The sequence below is a fragment of the Eublepharis macularius genome, chromosome 3, assembly GCF_028583425.1.
Source record: "Eublepharis macularius isolate TG4126 chromosome 3, MPM_Emac_v1.0, whole genome shotgun sequence".
NCBI lineage: Eukaryota > Metazoa > Chordata > Lepidosauria > Squamata > Eublepharidae > Eublepharis > Eublepharis macularius.
The window spans coordinates 160,969,984-160,991,790 of record NC_072792.1 but is presented as its reverse complement, the minus strand read 5'-3'; the positions used below and the strand labels follow the sequence as shown (position 1 = coordinate 160,991,790).

At 41.6% G+C, this 21,807-nt stretch overlaps 1 protein-coding gene across 1 annotated transcript in view; it reads left to right on the top strand.

Moving 5' to 3' along the window:
- The window catches only part of LOC129326299 (vitelline membrane outer layer protein 1-like), a 27,554-nt gene extending 5,747 nt beyond the window's left edge, over positions 1 to 21,807 (top strand). The window contains exons 3-5 of the mRNA XM_054974452.1: positions 2,385 to 2,480; positions 17,931 to 18,028; positions 21,483 to 21,807. Of these exons, the coding sequence (XP_054830427.1) occupies positions 2,385 to 2,480; positions 17,931 to 18,028; positions 21,483 to 21,807 (519 nt within the window). The remainder of the gene's footprint in view (positions 1 to 2,384; positions 2,481 to 17,930; positions 18,029 to 21,482) is intronic.

Here is a 21,807-nt window from a genome sequence, read left to right as displayed (position 1 = left end):
TACTGTACTCTCCCTGCTCTTCTCTTGCTGTTTGTGGGAAGTGGAAGCGACAGACCGAAAGGTCACCAAGACTCTTGAAGTGACTAATGGAGGAAAATGGGGAGAATGGGGGGAAAAGCAATTTTGTCCCAAAGGCTACGTTGAAGGGTTTGCACTAAAGGTAATCTCTCCACCCTACTTTCTCTTCTCATGGACATAGCCAGAAACATTGGGGGACTGCTGCTGGATTTGCCCAATAGGATCATAGAAGATGTCTCTGCAGAAAGGAATAGAGCTAGCCTGGACCCACAGCAAGACTTGCCACAAAGGGAGTCTAGAGGAGAAGAATAGAGCCACCTTGGAGAGGGGCATGAAACAGCGGAGTAACACAATTGTATAGACTTATGTAGATTAGAAGAGCCATCAAACATGTATTAGTAGATACTATGTATTGAGGCCCAGGTGCAGAAAGCATCTGAGAATGGCTGGAATATCTAATTTCACAAGTTATGATTCCAGAATGGGTGTATTACAAGAGGTATAAAAGGTATTCATATAGAAAACTTTGTATGGTGTTTGAAGTTGTAAGATAATTAGCTAGCCAAGAATGGCCGTTTCCACACGCTGTTAAAGAGACGGGCCATTTACTGAATGCTGGCGGTTTTTTTTCACAAGCAGTTTGGCTTCCATTTGTTCAGTGTCTTTTAGCAGGCACAGGAAAGAGTGGGAAATCCCGCTCTCAGAAAAGACACTGAACAAGCGGAAGCCAAATTGCCCGCTTCCGCTTTGAAATCGGAGTTGTCTGGAATTTGTGAAAAAAACCGCCAGCGTTCAGTAAGTGGCCCGTCTCTTTAACAGTGTGTGGAAACAGCCAGAATGTGCCCTTCTCAAGTGGGACATTAAACTTTTGTTAGGTGGTGATGTTGAAAACCTATAAATATGTGAAGTTGAACTTTAGGGCTTTTTTCTAGAATGGGCTCCTTGCCTGTGCTTAGTTCTTAGTACTTTCTTGGGCTCATCTAATTGCTCTCATTTAATATCTATGTAACAGTGAGGGATGGTATGGTTTTCTGTTGATTAAGCTAAAGTTAGTATTAATACATAATTTATTTCATTTACAACCCATATTTCTCCACAATGGGGACCTAAAGCAGTTGACATCATTATCCTCTCCTCCATGTTATCTACTGAACAAGTCTGTGAGCAGAGGCTGACTTGGAGTGGAAAACCCTGGAAAAGAGCCCCTCCACCAGCCCACTCTGGCCCAGCTGCCCCGAAGGAAGCAGGGAGAGAGGGAGAGGCATCCTGCCTGCTCCACTGCACCTCTGCCAAGTGAGACGGAGGCAAGAAGGAAGGAAAAGGCAGCCTGCCCCCCCAAATTGGCTGGTTGTCACTTTCCTTGCTTCAGTCAGGATGAGCGTTCCTTCCCTTGTTTCCCATGGGGCTGATACAGGCTGGGAGCCACCTCTTTCACCTCACGCAGGGCTCGCGTGGGCCAAGCTGTGTGCTAGCTCCCTTGCCTCGCCTTGTGCAGGGCTGCAGTGAAAGGGCACTGTTGCCTCCATCGTCTCATATGGGCTAAGCCAAGCCCCACAGCCTCCCTAACTTTGTGTGGGCCAAACTGGGTGCTGCATCCTTTGCCTCACACAGTGTTCGGAAAGGACAATCACCATCTCCCTCCCTTGCCTTGCTTCGGAAGGCTGGTGCTGTCTATCTTGCCTCACATGGGGCTTTGAGAGGTCATGCAACAACTTCACGCCCCAACTTTCTTTTACATGCCTTTTAACATTTTTGGTGTTTTAACTTGCCCCCTATGTATTTTTTCCTTTTTAAAAAAGGAAAATTTCAAAATTTTGTGCAAACCTGGGGCATTTTTCAGGTTTGTAAAAGGATTTGTCTTGACCATGGCTCCAGCCTCCAGGTTTAAGTATTTTTAGGTTTGGCTGGGTTGAAAATTAGATTTATTGATTTAATTTAAGTTTCTCCAAATGAAATTCGATTCCTCACAGCAACTGGATCTGTAATCCACATAAGAACTGTCCAGTTGCATCAGACTACACAATCCATCTAGCCCAGGCAAATCCCATTTTGAACAGCAGTTGATCACACTCGGGAGAGATGTGTGAAAGAAAAGCCCTCCTCGCTTCCCCCCAGCATCTGATTCTTTGACGTATACTGCTTGTGGATATGGAGGGTGCATTTCACTTCCATAGCTAATCAGTTCTTCTCTCTGTTTCTGGTCTACATTGTGGCATTTCCCAGTTGCCAAAGAAGCATGGAAAACTAATTGATGATACTGGTATAAATGGCATTCGCCTATATTGTTCAGATGGCGCATTTATCACATCTTCAGTGGGCCGGTGAGTACTTTGTCCTCTTCCTTTTAAGTAAATTGTTACTCCCAGTATTATGACAATGATGATGACGATGACGACGACGACGATGACCGCAGTGTGCTTACATACTGCCCTCCGGGACAGATTAGTGCAACACTCAGAGCAGTGAACAAAGTCAATGTTATCGCTATCCCCACAATACAGCTGTGAAGCTGGGATTGAGAAGAGTGGCTTATCTCAGGCCACCTGCAGAGTTCATGGCAGAAGTGGAAGTTGAACCAGCAGAGTGCTGGCTCAATGTCCAACCACTTAACCACTACGCTACAGTATTAGTATATTCTCCCCTCCCATATGCTATCTTATGCTCTTTTTCTCATACTACTACTGTTCCCCACACAAGCATGGGGTTACTGGATAGCTGTGCTCCAGCCCCCACCCCAACTTAATGAAGCAGCAGGAAAAAAAATGGGGAAAACGTTGCCTTCATAACTTCCAGGTGAGTTCTCAGGAGTTATGTCACAGCATCAGGAGTGCTCAAGGAATTCCCCAAATCTCTATGGTGCAGTAACCCCTAATCCAGACTCTTCTCCTTCTATGACATTTTGTACTTCTTTTTCCCCACTAACAAGACCCTTGGGCTGGAGAGTTGTGCCCCACATCACCACCCACAGCTTTCTCTGTATTTATATAATACCAAGTTCACGGACCGCTTTATGTGTTCAAGGTGAAGTAGACTTATTTTACTGAGTGTATTTATATTTACACACAAACAAGATTCTATAATCCCGTGCCCCAAAGCACATTATATAAATCTGGACCCCTTTCCTTTGGGTCTGGCAGAGAGTGTAGTGGGGAAATCTGGGTTATGGATAACATGGGAGTCTTATAGAACAAAAGAAACAAGTTTATTTAGATGGTAAGCATGACTTGTCATTCCTTCCCATTTCAGCCTGTTAACTGACACAGTCCTAGAGCTGAGAGGTGGTTATACTTATGATTCCTTACAATGTTTATTATTTCAGCAGCTTTTAATGTAACAACAATAACTAGATGGCTTGGCACTTTCACTGGGAAGAGCATCCAAACCCCTGTCTGTCTGTCTGTCTGAACCAATCATTTCAGTCCCTAATGGCACTGTTTATCCCAGAAAGCCTTCTATTCAAAGCCCTCCAAACTCCAACTGTCTGGGTTTTTTTTAGTTGTTGACAGTTAAACTGCCCTATGATTAAATGCCCCCCCCCCTTCACTTCAGCATTCCATTTGCCTTTTGAATCTGATTGGTCTGTTCTGACCAGGGAGGGCGGAACTTTTTCCTGTCTGTCACATATGGTTTTTACCATAGTGATTTGGGGGATTCCTAGAGTGTTACTGTCGGTCTGACTTCCCTTTCAGATATTCACCTGAAAGTGACATTATGGCATCACATCCCATACTTTCCCCAGTCTTTGTCCACCAAATGCTCCCAACTTCCATGTACTTCCAGCTAGCAACCAAGATAGAGATCCATGATAAGGCATTTCAGTTCTTTCAAGGTCTTTCAGGGGGCTATTTCTTTTTTTTTAAAGTTTTTTATTGGATTAGGAATATTTTAATGTCCATTACAATCAATTTCCTTTAAAAAATTCCAATTCTAACCCCCTCCCTTCCCCCCCCCTTTTGTTGACTTCCAACAGTTTTCCAACCCCTTATCTATTTTCCCCTACTCATTTCAAACTTATTTTACCTATTAAACGTATACTTTCACTCTCTTCTAAGCTTACCTATTATATCACAATGCTGTCTCATTTCCCTTTCCATTTAACTTAACAACTAGATAATACATTTCTGGCATATATTCTTCAATAATCATTTTGGTAACCTGTACTCTATCTTACTCATTCTGATCTCCTCTATATTGAACAAACAATTTATTCCTCATTATACATAACTTTAAGTACATTATAAACATTGCATGCCTTCAATATAGGTCAATCAATTTAACCCATACTCCATATATTACTCTTTGTTTTATACTTTAAGCATAAGTCAATCAATTTGACCCATATTCTGTATATTACTATATATTTTCCCCTACTTTCTTGTATTCATTCTTTTTGATTATACAGTTTCTCCATTATACCATTATCTGCCAGCAATGAGATTAATCAGTTTCTATCCCTAATAGTCAAATAAAATAATTGCTTAGATATTTTTCAACTCTCCCCCCCGGTATAGTCACTTCTCTCTTCTTTTGTTATATTTCAGTAATTTTCAAACTGCCACAGTTCTCCTAAATAGGGGGCTATTTCTATATAATCATGTTTCCTATTTGGATGTTCAGGGGGAGAATTTACATCGTAAAAATGTCAGTGCCATGTAAGGATGGAGTTTAACACTGCTTCATGTACCATATTGCTCTTCACTGGGGGCGCAGCTGTCTTGACTGTGGCCATCCTCTTAGTCCTGACTGCTGCACCCCCACTGAAGGGCAATATGTGGCATTTCCCCGGTATGCATCCAACATAGGTCACAGTTGAGGTGCTGTTAAAGGAAACTTGAAGAATCAATCTCTGACTTCTCATTGAGTTTTGTCCTGAAGTGGCAGAACAATTTCAGATGTTTGCTACCAAAGAAGTTGCCACCTTTTCCACTGGTCCTTTTCCTGAGCCTTTTAAGAGCAGCTTCCCTGCCATTTGTATGTGCCACACCATCGGCAGCCATTTCCTGGCTTCCTTGCTAACAGTCTCTGACTTGTAAATCAGGGTTTGTTCATTAATAGTTAATTACTCACCATGTGGACTCTGTCAGGCTATGGATGACAGGATATGGCAGATAGATCCCTGGACCATTGCAGCAAGACACAGGTTCTTGGTTAAATGGTTTTTATTCAGAAATCAGATCATTTCCATATATATGTCCATAGGACTACTCAGAAGCAAGGTAAGCATCTAAGCAGCAAGAGTAAAAGTTAATAGGAATGACATCATGTGAAAGAGACTTCTCTTTTAACATTCAAGTCTGCTCTTTCCCCTCCTCCTGATCATAAACAAGATTTTGCCGCCTTTCTTGTGTGAGAACGTTTCACATATTTGTAATATCAAGTTGAGTCACTAGGAAGCAAGACATAGCAAAGTCTGAGAGGGAGTACAAGGTCAGAAACTCTGGAAGCTGTTACAGTCCATCAGATAAACACCTGTGAAAGCCTGTGAAAGAAATAGTTATGACACTGGTAAAATGATATTGAGTTACAACAGGATACATTGGTTTAGCACCAAAGGATCATTAAAATTGGCATGGATGGGGCTCAGACATGACAGACTCACTTCAGGCCATGCTAAGGATTGTGGGCCACCATTGTGGGGGCCATCTCTCTCACCTTCACCTGGGTGAGGTTAATGGGCAAAGTACCTGCTTCTAAGGTAACTTGCTGCTAGCCCCATAGTCCCTCTCTGCTTCAGTTTTTGTTTTTTTCTTCTGTCTTAATCTCTATTCCCAGACCTATGGCTGAGGGTTTCATTAAACATAGGGACACATGATTTACCATGCTTGTAGTAACTGTTTAGGCTCAATTCGCAGACTGGACCAGAGCCCTCTAAACCCACTATAACAGTTCCGCCTTCACTCCCCAACTCTGAGTCAGATTTTCCTGCCCAAATCCAAGTTTGTCTGCTTTGGCTGAGTAGCCCAAAGTAATGTCTCTATTCATGATTTTAAAGTTTACTTTGTGTCCCACCCTGATAAGCAGTTATAATTTTGGATTTTTACCCCAGCCCAGATAGAGGGAAAAGCAGGAGCCCTCTTCCTCTTTGTTTGATAAGGCACTAGAGACTGTATAACATTCAAAATAAACAACTTTATTAAACAAGGAGGGATGGAATAAGGGCAATCAGGGAATGAAAGAACTGAGATAAAATTTGGAGGTAGAACAGAATACTCTTTAAGTCATAGGGAAAATAGTTTTCTTGAGGCTTTGTTTCTATGTTCTTAATCCTTGACGGTAAGAGATGTTTTGTTTAACACTTTGGTTACAGCAACAATGTTCCTTCATAGAGTTCCCTTTTACCATTCAAGTTTCCTGACATTTGTTCAAAACTATTTTCCCTTTTCAACAGACATGGGGCACTCCTCAGAGCCAAACCTCCTTTAGACACTGGTAGGAATTAATCTTCTTCTCCTAAGAAGAATTAACCCATCTTCACTTGGTTTGAATGGGAGTATCCACTTACTACCCACTCACACTTGCCACTCATCTCCAGTTCTATTATGGCTTTGTAAACAGGATTCAGCTTATGCTGGCTTTTATACTTGGAATTCCTACCTAGAATTCCTCCTCAAGATAAGGATGTTACAGTCAGGGCAAAAGATTTCTTTTCCCTCATGCCAGAGGAGAACCTGTCTGATCTTCCCTGTCAGACTCCCACACACACTCCCTCAAAATCTTGTCAGCAACCGTCATACTGAAGCCTGGTTCTGACTGGCCAATCAGAGAGAGGAGGGAGCAGTCTGTCAATCAAGCTCTCATTCCAGGCAATTGTTCCCTTCCAGCTCTCTGAGTGCTGCACTTAGGAAGCCTTCTTTAAAGAGCATTCCATCTCACACGCTCTGTCTGTACATTCAGTCAGCATGCATAGAGTGGCCGTGGGCATGGGTGCAATGGCTGTATCCCTGGCCTACTCATGATCACAAGTGTGTGAGGATTGTGCCAATGTGTAGAGCAAGAATACGTGTCTAGATGGCATGCTGGAGATCCTGCTTTTTAAATGTTCCTGATCACTGGAAGGAAAGCCTATGGACATAGAATTCAGTGTCCTTGCATCTGCATAACTGGCCTCTTCATCATCATCACATCATCGTCACATACACAACCAGATGGTAGCTTCAGATACTGACACATGTTCAAGTTTTGCTGATCAAACTGTTCTAAATTGTAGGAAGGTTTGAGGTCTGAATCAATTTAGCACTGAATGGAGGATTTGCAATGCAATAAATAGCAATTACCGATTTAGTATGGTATTTAGCTATATGCTAAAAACACTACATTTCCCATCAACCGTCATGGGATGTCTGATTTATAGTCAAGAAAAGTCTGATTTAGAACCTATACCTTGATTTGTAGTACCTCCCATGTCAGGTTATCACTCAGCCAATTTGGTGTAGTGGTTAAGAGCAGCGGGACTCTAATCTGGAGAACCAGGTTTAATTCCCCGCTCCTCCACTTGAAGCCAGCTGGGTGACCTTGGGTCAGTCACAGTCTTTCAGAGCTCTCTCAGCCCCACCCACCTCACAGGGTTTTGTTGTGGGGATAATAAAAGCATATTTTGTAAACCGCTCTGAGTGGGAGTTGAGTTGTCCTGAAGGGCAGTATATAAATTGAAAGTTATTATTATTATTATGCTATTAAATTAAGATTCTGTGTCTTGGGAAGGGAACGTCAACTGACTGTTGCTTGTATGTACTTTACAATCTTAATTGTAAATGTGCACTTTTGAGAGTTTTCACAGGGATGCTTGCAAAAATGGGACTGGTTTAATGCTGAGTTTGGTTGAGTTTGTCAGTCAGAATCACTATTTGTTAATAGGAACTCTTTTCCATATTGTTCAGTTTCTATGTAATACACTACCGGGAGCAAGGCAGATGGAATCCTGGAAAAGTGTTGTCCTTTCAAAAGTTAATATTTGTTACTAATATTTATGCATGGAGTAAACTTGGAGATGTTTGGATACCTACCACTTTGGCTCATGTCCTGTTAACAGGTCACAAACAGGGAGCTAGTTTTTCAATGATAAGCTTTACTGTTCATTAACCCATTCATGCCTGTTCAACAGGCTGCTTCACTATATTCCTTCCTAACAGTACAGGATAGGGAATATACTTTTGCTGCAGTCAGGGCCACCATTATCCAAGCCCTGCCACTGGAAGCCTTTTGGGGATTTCTTTTTAATTGACATTCTAATTATCTGTCACAATGATCTCTGAACTCCTATCATCCATTAAAAATAATGTCTCTAGCCCCTTCCATTGTGGTTGTACCTCCCCTCTTATAACTTTGAAACAGAAAGGTCTGGGAACTTGGTTTTTCATGAAAACTGGAACTTTAGAGACCATGGCAATAGAAAGTTAATATAATTTCCAGTAGTGCAATAGCACTTACCAATTTTTCAAAAGCGCTCAAAAATCTCTCCAGCTGTTCTCAGTTGCATGGCTGACCCAGTTGCATGCAGCTGAAAATAGTTAATTAAGTCCCAAATAATGTTATTCAATCATAAATCAATGATGTGATTGAAAAGACTGTACTCTTTGATTTTGGACTAAGTAGTCCTTAGGTTATGGCTGCCAAATGCCAATATGTCTGATTGGCAATGTTTCAGCAGATGCTTAATTTTGAAAAAAAAAATCAAAACAAACTTGTTTGGCAAGATGTTTGGCATGAACTGAACAGACCATATATAATCAACATGTCCAAACATGGTATGCTCGACTGTCAAACATGTGCAATGCAATGCTTGCAGCATCCCTAAGTGGGATCTACAAAGGTGATGGCATTTGTGGTGTGCAGGAAAAAGAAGAGCAGTATTAGGGGTTGGGCTTTTCTCTTCTACTTACACATCAGCAAGGAAGTCTAACACAAAAAGTAGAAAGCAGAAGATAGGCATGCCTGTGAAGGAAGAGGATTATGTAAATATGTACTTGGATAATGTAGAGGAGAGTAATTTGGGGGCAGACAGCAAACAAGAAAGCCAAGGAGATGCAGAAATTATCTTGCGAAACTAGTAGGCTTTTGGACAGGCATTTTTGGGAGGTAAGAACCAACGCTGAGCAAGAATACAGCAGCCACATTTCTCCCCAGCTTTTTTTTCCTGTGCCTTTAACCAAAACCTGATTTCTAGAAATGAGCAGATGAAATTTTTTTGCAGCATAGAGACAAATGCTGCATGTGGCAGACATACATCCCTTATGCGATCATATCCTCAACATGTACATATTGGACACACTTCCCAGATGTCTCCTATGAAAAGAACTAGAAAAGAACTAGATGGACTGTGTGAACCGCCCCTAAATTAAGTCTTTTCTTGTTCTGAAAGGTTTGGTACCTGGTCTGAAAAACAAATCTGCCGGCTTGGCTATCTGGCTTCATTCTCACTCCGAGTGTCACCACCCCAAGGAATTGGTGATGATACAGCAGCCAACAACATCAAGTTTAAATGTGTAAATGGAGTCATTCTGGAAGGAAGTGGACCACAATGGGGTACATATGGTGCATGGAGTGACTCCTGCAAAAAGGGTGAAATGTGTGGGCTTCAGACAAAGGTGGAGTACCCCAAGGGGGTTGCTGCGCTGGATCGTACTGAACTCAATGATGTAAAGTTTTTCTGTTGTGAATAAATAAAACCTTCTCATTAGTATGTGAGATTTGTGCCTCTCTTCATTTCTCTCTCTAGATGTCATCTTAGTCTTAGATTTGAATTCACTGTGTATCATCAATTAACACATTTGCTCTTTAACCCCTCTATACGTTTAATTAAGTAGACTCCTAATTTGGAAGTAGAGTGTGCCATCATGTTATGACTGACTTATGGCAACCCCTCATGAGGTTTTCATGGCAAAAGATCAGTGGAAGTGATTTGCCATTGCCTGCCTCTGCAACCCTGGTCTTTTTTTGAGGTCTCCCATCCAATTACTAATGCAGGCTGACTCTTCGTACTTTCTAAGATTTTATTAGACTGGGCTTGTCTGAGCTATCCAGGTCAGGGCAGACTCCTAATTAAGGCAACATTTAAAATAATAAGATAATTTCATTATAATGTATGGAAATTGATTAAGGACTTTTGTTTGTAGATAAAGGGTAGAGTTATAATGGGATATCTGTAGTCTTTAAGGACTACTAACTTACACCTATGAGTTCTTTCAGACTCTGGGATATGTTATAGTTGCACCTTTTTACTCATGGATTATGAAATAACAGAATACTGAGTAGTTAGCATCTCATTATCAAGTGCTGGAAATGGTCTATTGGTGTATTAAATGAGACTTTCCCATATTCAGGTTATTTAGCTCCCTGATATACTAGACATTCAGAGTTCCAGAGGAAATTCTCAGCCTAATCTCATTGGCACCTTCCTCTACCTTCCCCCCTCCCACTTAACTAATCGGGTATGACATAAGTCCTACTCACTCCCCCACTGTGAGGTTGATTTTATCTCCAAACAGTCAAGACTGGTTGCTGTGGCAAGTCTAAATATTTGGTAGAGGAGTAGCAGGAGTCAACATCTTCTTCAAATGAAATGGCAGTAGAGGCTGAGTAAAGTTCCAAAAAGAAACAGCAGGTTAAAAAAAAGGCAGAGTTGGTATATTGCTAGGCAGGGAAAGAAAAGCTGAGGTAAATTTTGATTATAGTACAGAATACTTCACAAGCATTAGGCACAATAAATCTTCTTAAAGCTTAGTTTCAGTTCTTATAGATCTTAAAAGTGAGAAGTTGGTAGTTTCAGACTTAGATTTCACTTTACAGCTTAGGTGTTCTGACATCAATACAGCACTCTTTCCCCTTTACACCAGACCTAGGGTCCTCCTCAGAACCAAACCTCCCTTTTTAAACACTAAGCAGGAATTATTCTTCTCCAAAAGACATAACCCTGATCACTTGGCTAATGCGGAGTCTCCTTTCACTACCCACTTTCTCTGCCAAGAGCACACTCCCAGTTTTCTCTTATCCATGTAAATCAGTGCTGGCTTTCACACTTTAGTTCTTTAATTAAAAGTTTTCCAGAAACCTAAAGCTATCTTAGTTAGTGCGAACATTCCCTTTTTCCTCACACAAAGCATTACTAGTCTGACCCTCCTTGTCAGACTCCAAACTTCAACTCCTTCAACAATTCTGTCAGCACCAATTGTTGCCTTCTCACTAGCCAATCACAGAGAGAAGGGAGTAGCCTGACAATCATTCTTCCTTCAGGCAGTATTTTAACCCTTTCTCTTTCACTCTCAGGGTGCTGCACTTAGTAAACCTTTCATTTAAAAGCCCATTCTGTCACATCAGGCTATTCAGCAAACCTGATAGCCTTCCTATCCGATACTTACCAGGTCGTCAAGTCATATTTTTATCTATGTCAACCCATATAGTCATATCATGCCTTTTCCAATTCATTGTTCCACCTCTGGAGACAGCCATCACGTTTTTGTGTTTGGCTGCAAGACATCAGCCTTGCCCCAGGGCACATTTTACTCTATAACTGGGCTGTCCAGCCATAGGCAGAGAGAAAGAGAGAAAATCCCTGAAACTCCTTTCTCCCCTTTTCCTCCCGTTTTCTTAGCTAGATCTGTGTGTATGTTCTGTGTGGTTCTCTGTCTTTTATTTCTCTGTTAATAAAGAAACATTTCCTGAAAAACATCTGCCTGTTTATTTAACAGTTCTCTAGGGCAACGATCCTGATATACATTGGTGCAGATCCAGTTACTCATCTCTCTGGATCTCCTTGAATGCTAATTCCCCTAAGTCATAAGGAGAACTTCCATTAAGGCAACAAGTTAGACCATTTCAGTTACTATTTTTAAAAGGCCGTTTTAAATTAAGTGATGTTTATAATTACATTGATTATCAATTAGTTAGTTCAATTAAGCAAATAAGAAATCAATTGAATTTGTTACAAGTTGAAGATATGCAGAAGAGATTAAGCTTCATGAAGCAGAAACACTTCAAACACGCAAATAAACCAGGTGTTTTCTTGGCTTATTGTTTAAAGAAAGAAGCTGAAAAAGGATTGCAGCAGTTAAAAAGTCTGATGGAATAACATATAGAGAAAAAGAAATACATCAACAATTTATTTCCTTTTTCTCTGAATTGTATAAGAAAGAAACCTCTATAGAACAAGGAATAGAAGATTGCGTTAAAGATACATTAATTCCTAAGTTTAAGATAGAAGACAAGGAGGTATTGAATCATAATATTACAGTGCAAGAGATTTTGCAAGCTATAAGGAAACTGAAAAAAGATAAAGCGCCAGGCCCGAATGGACTAACAGCCATGTATTACAAATGTTTTGAAGAATTGACATTGCTGCTCCAAAAAGTGATGAACAAGATAAGTGAAGATAAGATTCTACCACCAACATGGTAGGAGGCACATATAATGCTGATTTATAAAGAGGGGAATGATCCAATGTTACCTCAATCATATAGATCTATTTCGTTATTGAATGTGGATTACAAATTGTTTACCTCTATTCTGGCAGAGAGACTTAAGAGATGCATAACAAATATTATACACTCTGATCAGACGAGCTTTGTTTCCAAGAGACACATGAAAGAAAATGTTCAATTTGTAATTGATGCCATGGAATTAGTAGGAAAAAAAGGACATAAATTGGCTTTTATCTTCCTGGATGCCGAAAAAGCATTTGATAATCTCTCTTGGACTTTTCTGCAAATAGTAATGCAAAATCTAAACTGTGGCTCAAAATTCAAGAATTGGATACAAGGAATTTATACAAAGCAAAAGGCGAAGATCTACTATGCCCATATATGGACTTCCAAATATTTATTTCAATAGCCTGCGCCTGGACTATTTTAATGACTTTTTAAAGATTATTATTGATTTTATGGTTTTGTGATTAATTCACTGTGTTTTATGAATGTTATTAGCCACCTTGAGCCCATTTGTGAGGAGGGAGGTGTATAAATCAAATAAATCTATATATATAAAGACAAGTGTCCTGACTTGCCCAGCCCAAACCCCTGGACCTAGAAATGTGAGATTTGGGCAGAACGTTCCTTTTCTGATGTAGGGGGGCTCACTAAGAAGGGATTTTAAGAAATTCGCCCTCTAAGGGGGTAAAAAGGGGTCAAATGTGTTTTCCCATAGGGATACAGCTTCCCTGTGTGGCTGGCAGGGTCCTCCCCCCTCCACCAACTGCCACTCTTTCCTGAGGTCATTTGCATATGCGGCCTTGATTTGTCATCTCTCCAACATTCTAAAGAGTATATACTTGCTATTGGGAGTCACTGAATGTGTCTTGAGGTGAAAATACACCTCCCAGCCTTCCCCTCTAGGGTTGCCAATCTCCCTGTGGGGCCTGGCTTTCCTGTGTGGCTCACAGGCTCCTGCCTACTTGCACCCTCCCCCTCCTTGATGGGTCAGCTGTGGAACTCTGTCTGTAGTTTCCTTTACCTGATTTTTTCCTCACCCTCAATTCTTATACTTGCCTTGTAGTGTTAGTGCTCTATCCTATGATCATTTTGGTTGGTTTTTTATGAAGACCATTGCTCATTGTTATGGAATCCCTTCGTATTGACTGGAACATCATAGAAGGAGTCCCATTTTTGTAATTTATGCTGGAGGACATAATCAGGACGAGGATGGATTCTTTTCCTCATGGATGAATATGCATTCACCCAGAGCTTTGGGCTATTTGCCACTGGGTAGAATTCCAACCCACCAATGCAAACAATATGGAAACTTAACTGTGTGAAAATAATGGACTACTTAGTTTAGTGAAGATCCTATCAGTGGAAGAGCACATTGACATGGTAGTGAATGTGCCATGAGTGCTTGCCCTCAAATTAATGGGGCATGCCACCTAAACCCATAAAATAAGGTTCCTGGTCTCTGGGGCTGTTGCCATCTACCAAACTCTCTGCTGAGTGGAAGCTTCAATATGCACCATACTACTGTACTCTCCCTACTCTTCTCTTGCTCCCTGTGGGAAGTGGAAACGAACACCCGGAAAGTCCTCAAGACTCTTGAAGTAACTAATGGAGGACAATGGGGAGAATGGGGGGAAAAGCAATTGTGTCCTGAAGGCTATGTGGAAGGATTTTCACTAAAGGTAGTCTCTTACTTTCTGTCCTTGTTGTCTTGTCTCAGATATATCCTGAAAAATTGGGGAACTGCTGCTGAATTTGCCCAAGGGGATCACAGAAGGTGTCTGTGCACACAGGAATAGAGCTGGCCTGGTCCCACAGCTAGACATGCCTGAAAGGGAGTCTAGAGGACCAGAACAGAACAACTTTGAAGAGGGGCATGAAGCAGGAGTAACACAATTGTATGGCCTTGTGTAGAGAGCTGCTCAACCATAGTGGTTAAGTGGCTGGGTTGTGAATCAGCACTCTGCTATTTTGGCTCCACAACTACCATGAGCTCTGCAGATGGCCTTGGGTAAGCCATGCCTTTCAGCCCCAGCTCCCCAGCTGTATTGTGGGGATAATAATAACGCTGACTTTTTCACCACTCTGAATGTGGCATTAATCTATCAAGAAGGGTGGTATATAAGCACACTGTTGTTGATATTGTTGCTGCTGCTGCTGAAAAGCCATCTAGCCCATATCAATAGATATTCTATGTGTTGATGCCCTGGTTCAGGAAGCATCTGAGAATGGCAGGCACATCCAAGTTCACAGAAGCAAAAAATATGATTTCAAGGATGGGTGTATTGGATGAGGACCAAAAGGTATTCATATAGATAACTTTGTATGGTGTTTGAAGTTGTAAGATAATTAGTTAGCCAAGAATATGTTCCCTTATCAAGTGGGACACTTAGGAGATGATGCTAAAATCCTATAAATATGTGACTTTGAATTATCAGGCTTCTTTCTAGAAGGGGCTCCTTGCCTGTGAGCTCTGCTTATTTCTGCTGTTAAGACACTTGCTTGGGCTCATGATATTGCTCCCTTTTAATGATTTATGTAGCAATGATGGATAGTATGATTTTCTGCTGATTTAGCTAATGTTGATATTAATATTTATTTTGTATTTACTTCATTTATATCCCATGTTTCTCCATAATGGGGGACCCAAAGCAGTTTACATCATTATCCTCTTCTCCATATTATCCAAAGAACAAGTCTGTGAACAGAGGCTGATTGGGAGTAAAACACCTTAGAAAAGAGCCCCTCCACCAGCCCACGTGGCCCTGGTTCCTCAAAGGAGAGAGGGAGAGGCATTTTGCCTGCCCAGCCCCAGCCCCAGCGAGAGGGAGGGAGGGAGGAAAAGTCAGCCTGTCCTCAAAATTGGCTGGTTGCCATTTTTCTCTCTTCAGGCAGGCTGAGTGCTGCATGGAGTTGCTACTGGCTAGAAGCCACCTCTTTCACCTCATGCAGGGCTAGGGTGGCTAGCTCCCTTGCTTCACCCTACACAGAGCTGTGGGGGTGTGGCACTGCTGCTTCCATTGCCTCACATGGGCTGAGTCAAGCACCACTGCCTCCCTAACTTTATGTGGGCCATTGCCTCACATGGGCTGCCTCCCTTGCCTCACACACAGTTTGGGCAAAGCAACCACAGTCTCCCTGCTTTGTTTCACTTGGAAGGCTGTTGCTACCCACTTTGCCTCATATGGGGCTTTGGAAGGCCATGCAACACTTCCCTCATATGCCTTTTATCATTTTTGGGTTTTTAACCTGCTCACCTCATGTATTTTTTCCTTTTTGAAAATTTTCAGATTTTTCAGCAAACCTGGGGCATTTTTCAGGTTTGTAGAAAGATTTGTCTTTTCTGTTCAGGGCTCCAGTCTCCAGGTTTCTCATCAGATTTGCCCGGGTTGAGAATTAGATATATAGACAGTGGGGACTAGCAAGAACCTCATTTTCTCCTCTGCCACCATGTCCTCTTCCCATTCCCTTTCTCTTCATAGCCTCTTCCTTTTCCCGCTTCCTTCTCTCCTTCCTACCCAACTTTGTCTGTCCCCAACTTCACCTGTCACCCCCAGCAGCCTCTCCCCTAAGGCCCAGCTGCATGGTGCTAGCTGAACCAGGCTCAGTTGCATGGTAGGGAATCTGCAAGGACTTGTGGGGAGGGCGGGGACGTCACTTTTCCTGTATTCCCTTCCCCATGCCATTTCCTCTTTCCCTTCTCCTGCAGCCTCTATGTGTTCATCTTTCTATACATCCTTCTCTCCTTCAAACCCACTAAAAACTTATCTTTTATCTGTCCCCCATCTTCACCTATATTTATTCATTTGCTTCAGTTACATACCTTCTCAAGGTTTCTGGCCCTGTTTATAGGAGGCTTTCAGCCTCTGGACATGCACATATTCAGCAAGTAACTCTGGACACAGGCAAGTAAAATATATTTAAGGTTTATTAATTACAGATTATAAGGAGCATAGGCTAAGCAGGAACCACTCCTCAAATGCAATAGGCAAGCACAAAACAAATAAGGCTGGTTGTCACAAAATATAAAATAACTAGCTAAAATGCTTCAAGCTGGCTCTCCTGCAGTCTTTAACTTGGCTTCTAGATGACAGTTCTTACCCAAAGGGCTTTAGAATAGGCATCGGCATCCATTCCATGCCAAGTGGCTCTAGGCGCCCTAATGGTATAGCATGGAAGCAATAGCCTCTCTCACACATGCTGTTAGACAGATACTAACTACAGAAGTTTCACTGTAGAGACAATCAGCCATTTTCAGGGTCCACTGCATCAGCCTCCAGAACCATGAGGCAATCAGGGCTTCAATACTTAATTGGCAGTGCAAGCATGAGAAATATAGAAGTACTGATTTAAACTTATTGCAACTGAGACTCACCAAGCTTCCCAAGGCCAGTTCTCAAGGGACTGCAAAGACTTGCAGATGTGGCTGATTAGCAAGCCATCTCACCTTTTCTCAAAACATGCCTAGTTTGGGCCCTGCACAAACTTAGGGAATGAACCAGAGTGATGAACTTATACATTTGAGAGCCTGGTGGGAGCTCTTACTTTCAGGCACCAATGTTGCAAGGTTGCTATTTAATATATTACAACTTCAGAAAAAAATGGATTGGTTGATGTTCAGTCTATAAGGATGCAGGGAAATAAAGGGAAGGGTGAAAGGCAGTGCCAAGGCAAAGCCTCACATCGAAGAAAGCATTCTGCACTTCAAGAAAGCCCAGGTTGGACTTGGCTGGGGAAAAAAACATCAAGCTATGTGCACAGGGAGAAAAGCTGTAGAAAAGCCGGGGAATGGTCCTTTCTGCAGTAGATGCAGCCTTTCTACATGCAGAATGCAAAATAGTCTGGGAAGCAGTTTGGAGACTGAATTGGAGTATTTTGACCATGCCTGCTGAACTCTAGAAAGAAATTGATGCAGTATGGGGCCAGAACTGATTGGAAAAGCTCCATGCAGAAAAGACCCAAGCCTGGAATACTGGTATGGTTGCCTAGCAACAGCCACCGAGGGCATCTGATTCTTAAAACTACAGGGGTTCCTTTTATAATTATGGGTTTCTTAACCAACCCCCAATATTTTTTTATTTCAGATTTTTCTGCAAACGGGGCATTTTTCAGGTGTATGGAAAGATATTACTTGTCCATTCATGGCTCCAGGCTCTGAATTTAAGCACCTACAGATCAGGGCCACTTGGCTATTAGTATATAAGATTTTATTTAAGTTTCCCCAATGAAATCCCATTCCTCACAGCAATTAGATCTGTAGTCCACATAAGAAGTGTTGAGTTTCCGACTACAAAATCCATCTAGCCCAGGCAACATCCCATTTCCATTGGCGACTGATCACACTGGGAAGAGATGCAAGAAAGAAAAGCCCTCTTCATTTCCGCCAGCATTGGATTCTTTGAAGTATACTGGTTCTGGACATGGAGGGTCCATTTCACTTCCAAAACTAATCAGTTCTTTTCTCTGTTTCTGGTCTACATTGTGGCACTTTCCCAGTTGCCAAAGGAGCATGGAAGACTAATTGATGATACTGGTATAAATGGCATTCGCCTGCATTGTTCAGATGGTACATTCATTACGTCTTCAGTGGGCCGGTGAGTACTTTGTCATCTGCCTTTAAAAAAAAATGTTACTCCCAGTATTAGCATATTCCCATATCCCATATGTTGTCTTCCCCTCTCCTTCTCATTCTACTACTGTTCCCTTCACAAGCATGGAATAGGGTTACCAGATAGGTGTGCTCCAGTGCCCAGACCAGTTTAATGAAGCAGCAGGAATAAAACTGGGGTAAATGTTGCCTCACAACTCCTTGACTTCCAGGTGAGATTTCAGGAATGATGACACAGCATCAGCAGTGCTCTAGAAATTCCGCAAATCTCTATGGTGCCATAACGCCTAATTCAGGCACTTCTCCTGCTATAGTATTTTATACATCTTTTTACCACTAACAAGTCCCTTGGGTTGTAGTGTTGTGTACCACCTCACCACTCACAACTTTCCCTGTATTTATATAATAGCAGAGCCACAGAATGCTTTAAGCGTACAAGGTGAAGTGGACTTATTTTACTGTGTTTATTTTGACATACTCACAGTATTCTATAATCCTGTACCCAAAAGGTACAGGATTTATCACATAAATCCAGACTGGCATAGAGTGTAGTGGCAAAATCTGGGTTAAGGATAACATAAGAGTCTATTGGAACAAAAGAAATAATTTTATTTAAATGGTAAGCATGAGTTGTCATTGTTTCCCACTCCAGATGATTAACTGACACAATCCTAGAGCTGAGAGGTGCTTATACTTATGATGGCTTACAATGTTTATTATTTCAGCTGCTTTGAACATAACAGTAACTAGATAGTTTGGTACTTTTCACTGGAAACAGTACCCAAACCCCTGCCTGTCAGAATCAACCACTTCAATTCCTACTGGACTTCCTGTTTATTCCAGAATACCTGCTATCCAATCTCCCTCCAAAACACAACTGTCTGTTTTTTCTGTTGGTGGTTGACAGTTCCACTACCCCATGATACTCCCTTTACTTCAGAGATCCATTTGCCTTTTGAATCTGACTGGTCTGCTCTGACAAGGGAGGGTGGAACCTTTTCCTGTCTGTCACATATGATTTTTACCATAGTGATTTGGGGGGTTCCTAGAGTGTTACTGTCACTGTTAAACTTCCCTTTCAGATACTTACCTGATGGCACATGCTATTATCTTATTTTATTATGCTATTAGTCTTTGCGCACCAAATTTCTCCCACCCTTCCCACTAGCAACCAAGACAGAGATCCATGATAAGGCATTTCACTTTTTTCAAGGTCTTTCAGGGGGCTATTATTATAAAATGTTTCCTATTAGTAGGTTCAAGGGAAGAATGTACATTGTAAAAATGTCAGTGCCATGTAGAGATAGAGCTTAACAGTGTTTCATGTCACATATCGCTCTTCAGTAGGGGCGCTGCCATCACAACTGTGGCCATCCTCTTAGATCTGACTGCTGCAGCCCCACTGAAGGGCAATACGTGGCATTTCCTTGGTGTGTATATCCTACATAGGTCACACTTAAGCTGCTATTAAAGGAAACTTTAGGCTGTGGTAAGGATTATAGGCCACTATTGTGGGGACATCTTCCTTACCTTCACCCGGGAGAGGTTAACAGGGGACAGTAGCTTATTCTAAGGCAGGTTGCTGCTAGCCTCACAGTTCCTCTCTTGCCTGGGCTTCTGTTTTCTTCTGTCCTTGTCTTAGTTCCCATTCCAGTGACTGGGGGTTTCAGTAAGCATCGGGATACATGATTTACAAGTAGGAGCAACACCTCTGTTTTTAGTAACTGTTTAGGCTCAGTCCACAGACTAGACCAGAGCCCTCTAAACACACTCTATCTGTACATTCAGTCTGGATTCAGAGAGTGGACATGGGCATGAGCACTTCGGCTGCATCTCCTGCCCACTCATGATCACTAGTTTGTGAGAAGCATGCCAATATGTAGAGCAAGTATACATGTCTAGGAGATCCTACTTTTTAAATGTTCCTAATTATCTGTTACGATGATCTCGGAAGTCCCATTATCCATTTAAAAAAAAGTATCTAGCCCCCTTTTGTTGTGTTTATATCTTCCCCCATAAGATTGAAACAGAACAGGCTAGGGATTTTCTTTTTTCATGACAGTTGGACCCTTAGACCCTTTAAATGTTTTATATGGAATGTTTTAAATGTTGTTATCTGCCCTGAGCCTGCTTGCGGGGAGGGCGGAATACAAATATGATAAAATAAAATAAATTAAAAAATAAATAATAAAGACCATGGCAATAGAATGTTAGCATGTTAGTTTCCAGCAGTGCAATTATACTTACCAATTTTTCAAAAGCACTCAAAAATCCTTCCAGCTGCACCCAGTTGCATGGCTGGCCCCATTGCATGCAGCTGTAGATAGTTAATTACGTCCAAAATAATGTAAATCAATCACAAATCGATGATGTGATTAAACTGTACTCTTCGATTTTGGTCATTGTAATACCAACACTGACACCAACACCAATAACAACAACAACAACAACATTCTTTTTATATACCGCTGTTCATCAGGACAACTTAATACCTGCTTAGAGCTGTTTACAAAGTATGTTATTATTATCCCCACAACAATCACCCTGTGAGGTGAGTGGGGCTGAAAGACTTGTGACTGACCCAAGGTCAATAGCTTCAAGTGGAGAAGTGGGGAATAAAACCCAGTTCTCCAGATTAGAGTCCTGCTGCTCTTAACCACTACATCAAACTGTAGTCCTTAGTTTATGGCTGCCAATATGGCTGAATTGGCAGTGTTTCAGCATATGTTTCATTTTGGGGGAAAAAATCAAAGCAAACCTGTTTGGCAAACCTTTTGGCATGAACTGAACGGACAACATCTGATCAACATATCCAAACATGTTATGCACAACTGTCAAATATACTTGATGCAATACTTGAAGCATCCCTAAATAAGATCTACAAAGGTGATGACATTTGTGGGATGCAGAAAGAAGCAGCATTAGGGGTTGGACTTTTCTGTTCTACTTACACATTGGCAAGGAAGAAGTCCAATACAAACAGAAGTAGAAAGCCACAAGATAGGAATGCTTGTGAAGGAAGGGGACTATGTAAAGTTGTAGCTGGATAATGTAGAGTAGGGTAACTTGGGTGCAGACAGAGAACGAAAAAGCCAAGGAGATGCAGAAATAATTTTCCAAAGCTAGTAGGCTTTTCGATAAGCATTTTTAGGCGGTAAGGACCAAAGCTGAGTATGAATACAGCAGCCACATTTCTCCCCATCCTTCTTTCCTGTGCCTTTAACCAAAATCTGATTTTTAGAAATGCGAAGGTGAATTTTTTTGCAGCACAGAGACAAATGCTGCATGTGACAGACATACATCACTTATGCAATCATATTCTCAACATGTACACACTGAATATACTTCCCAGATGTCTCCTATGAAAAGAACTAGTGAAATATAGCCACAAATTGACTGTGTGAACCACCCCTAAAATAAGTCTTTTCTTGTTTTGAAAGGTTTGGCACCTGGTCTGATAAACAGTTCTGCTGGTTTGGCTTTCTGGCTTCATTCTCACTCCGAGTGTCACCACCCCAAGGAATTGGCGATGATACAGCAGCCAACAACATCAAGTTTAAATGTGAAGATGGAATCATTTTGGAAGGAAGTGGACCAGAATGGGGTACATATGGTGCATGGAGTGACTCCTGTGAACCGGGTGCCATGTGTGGGCTTCAGACAAAGGTGGAATACCCCAAGGGGGCTGCTGCGCTGGATCGTACTGAACTCAATGATGTAAAGTTTTTCTGTTGTGAATATTTAATGCCTACTCCTCTGTATTGA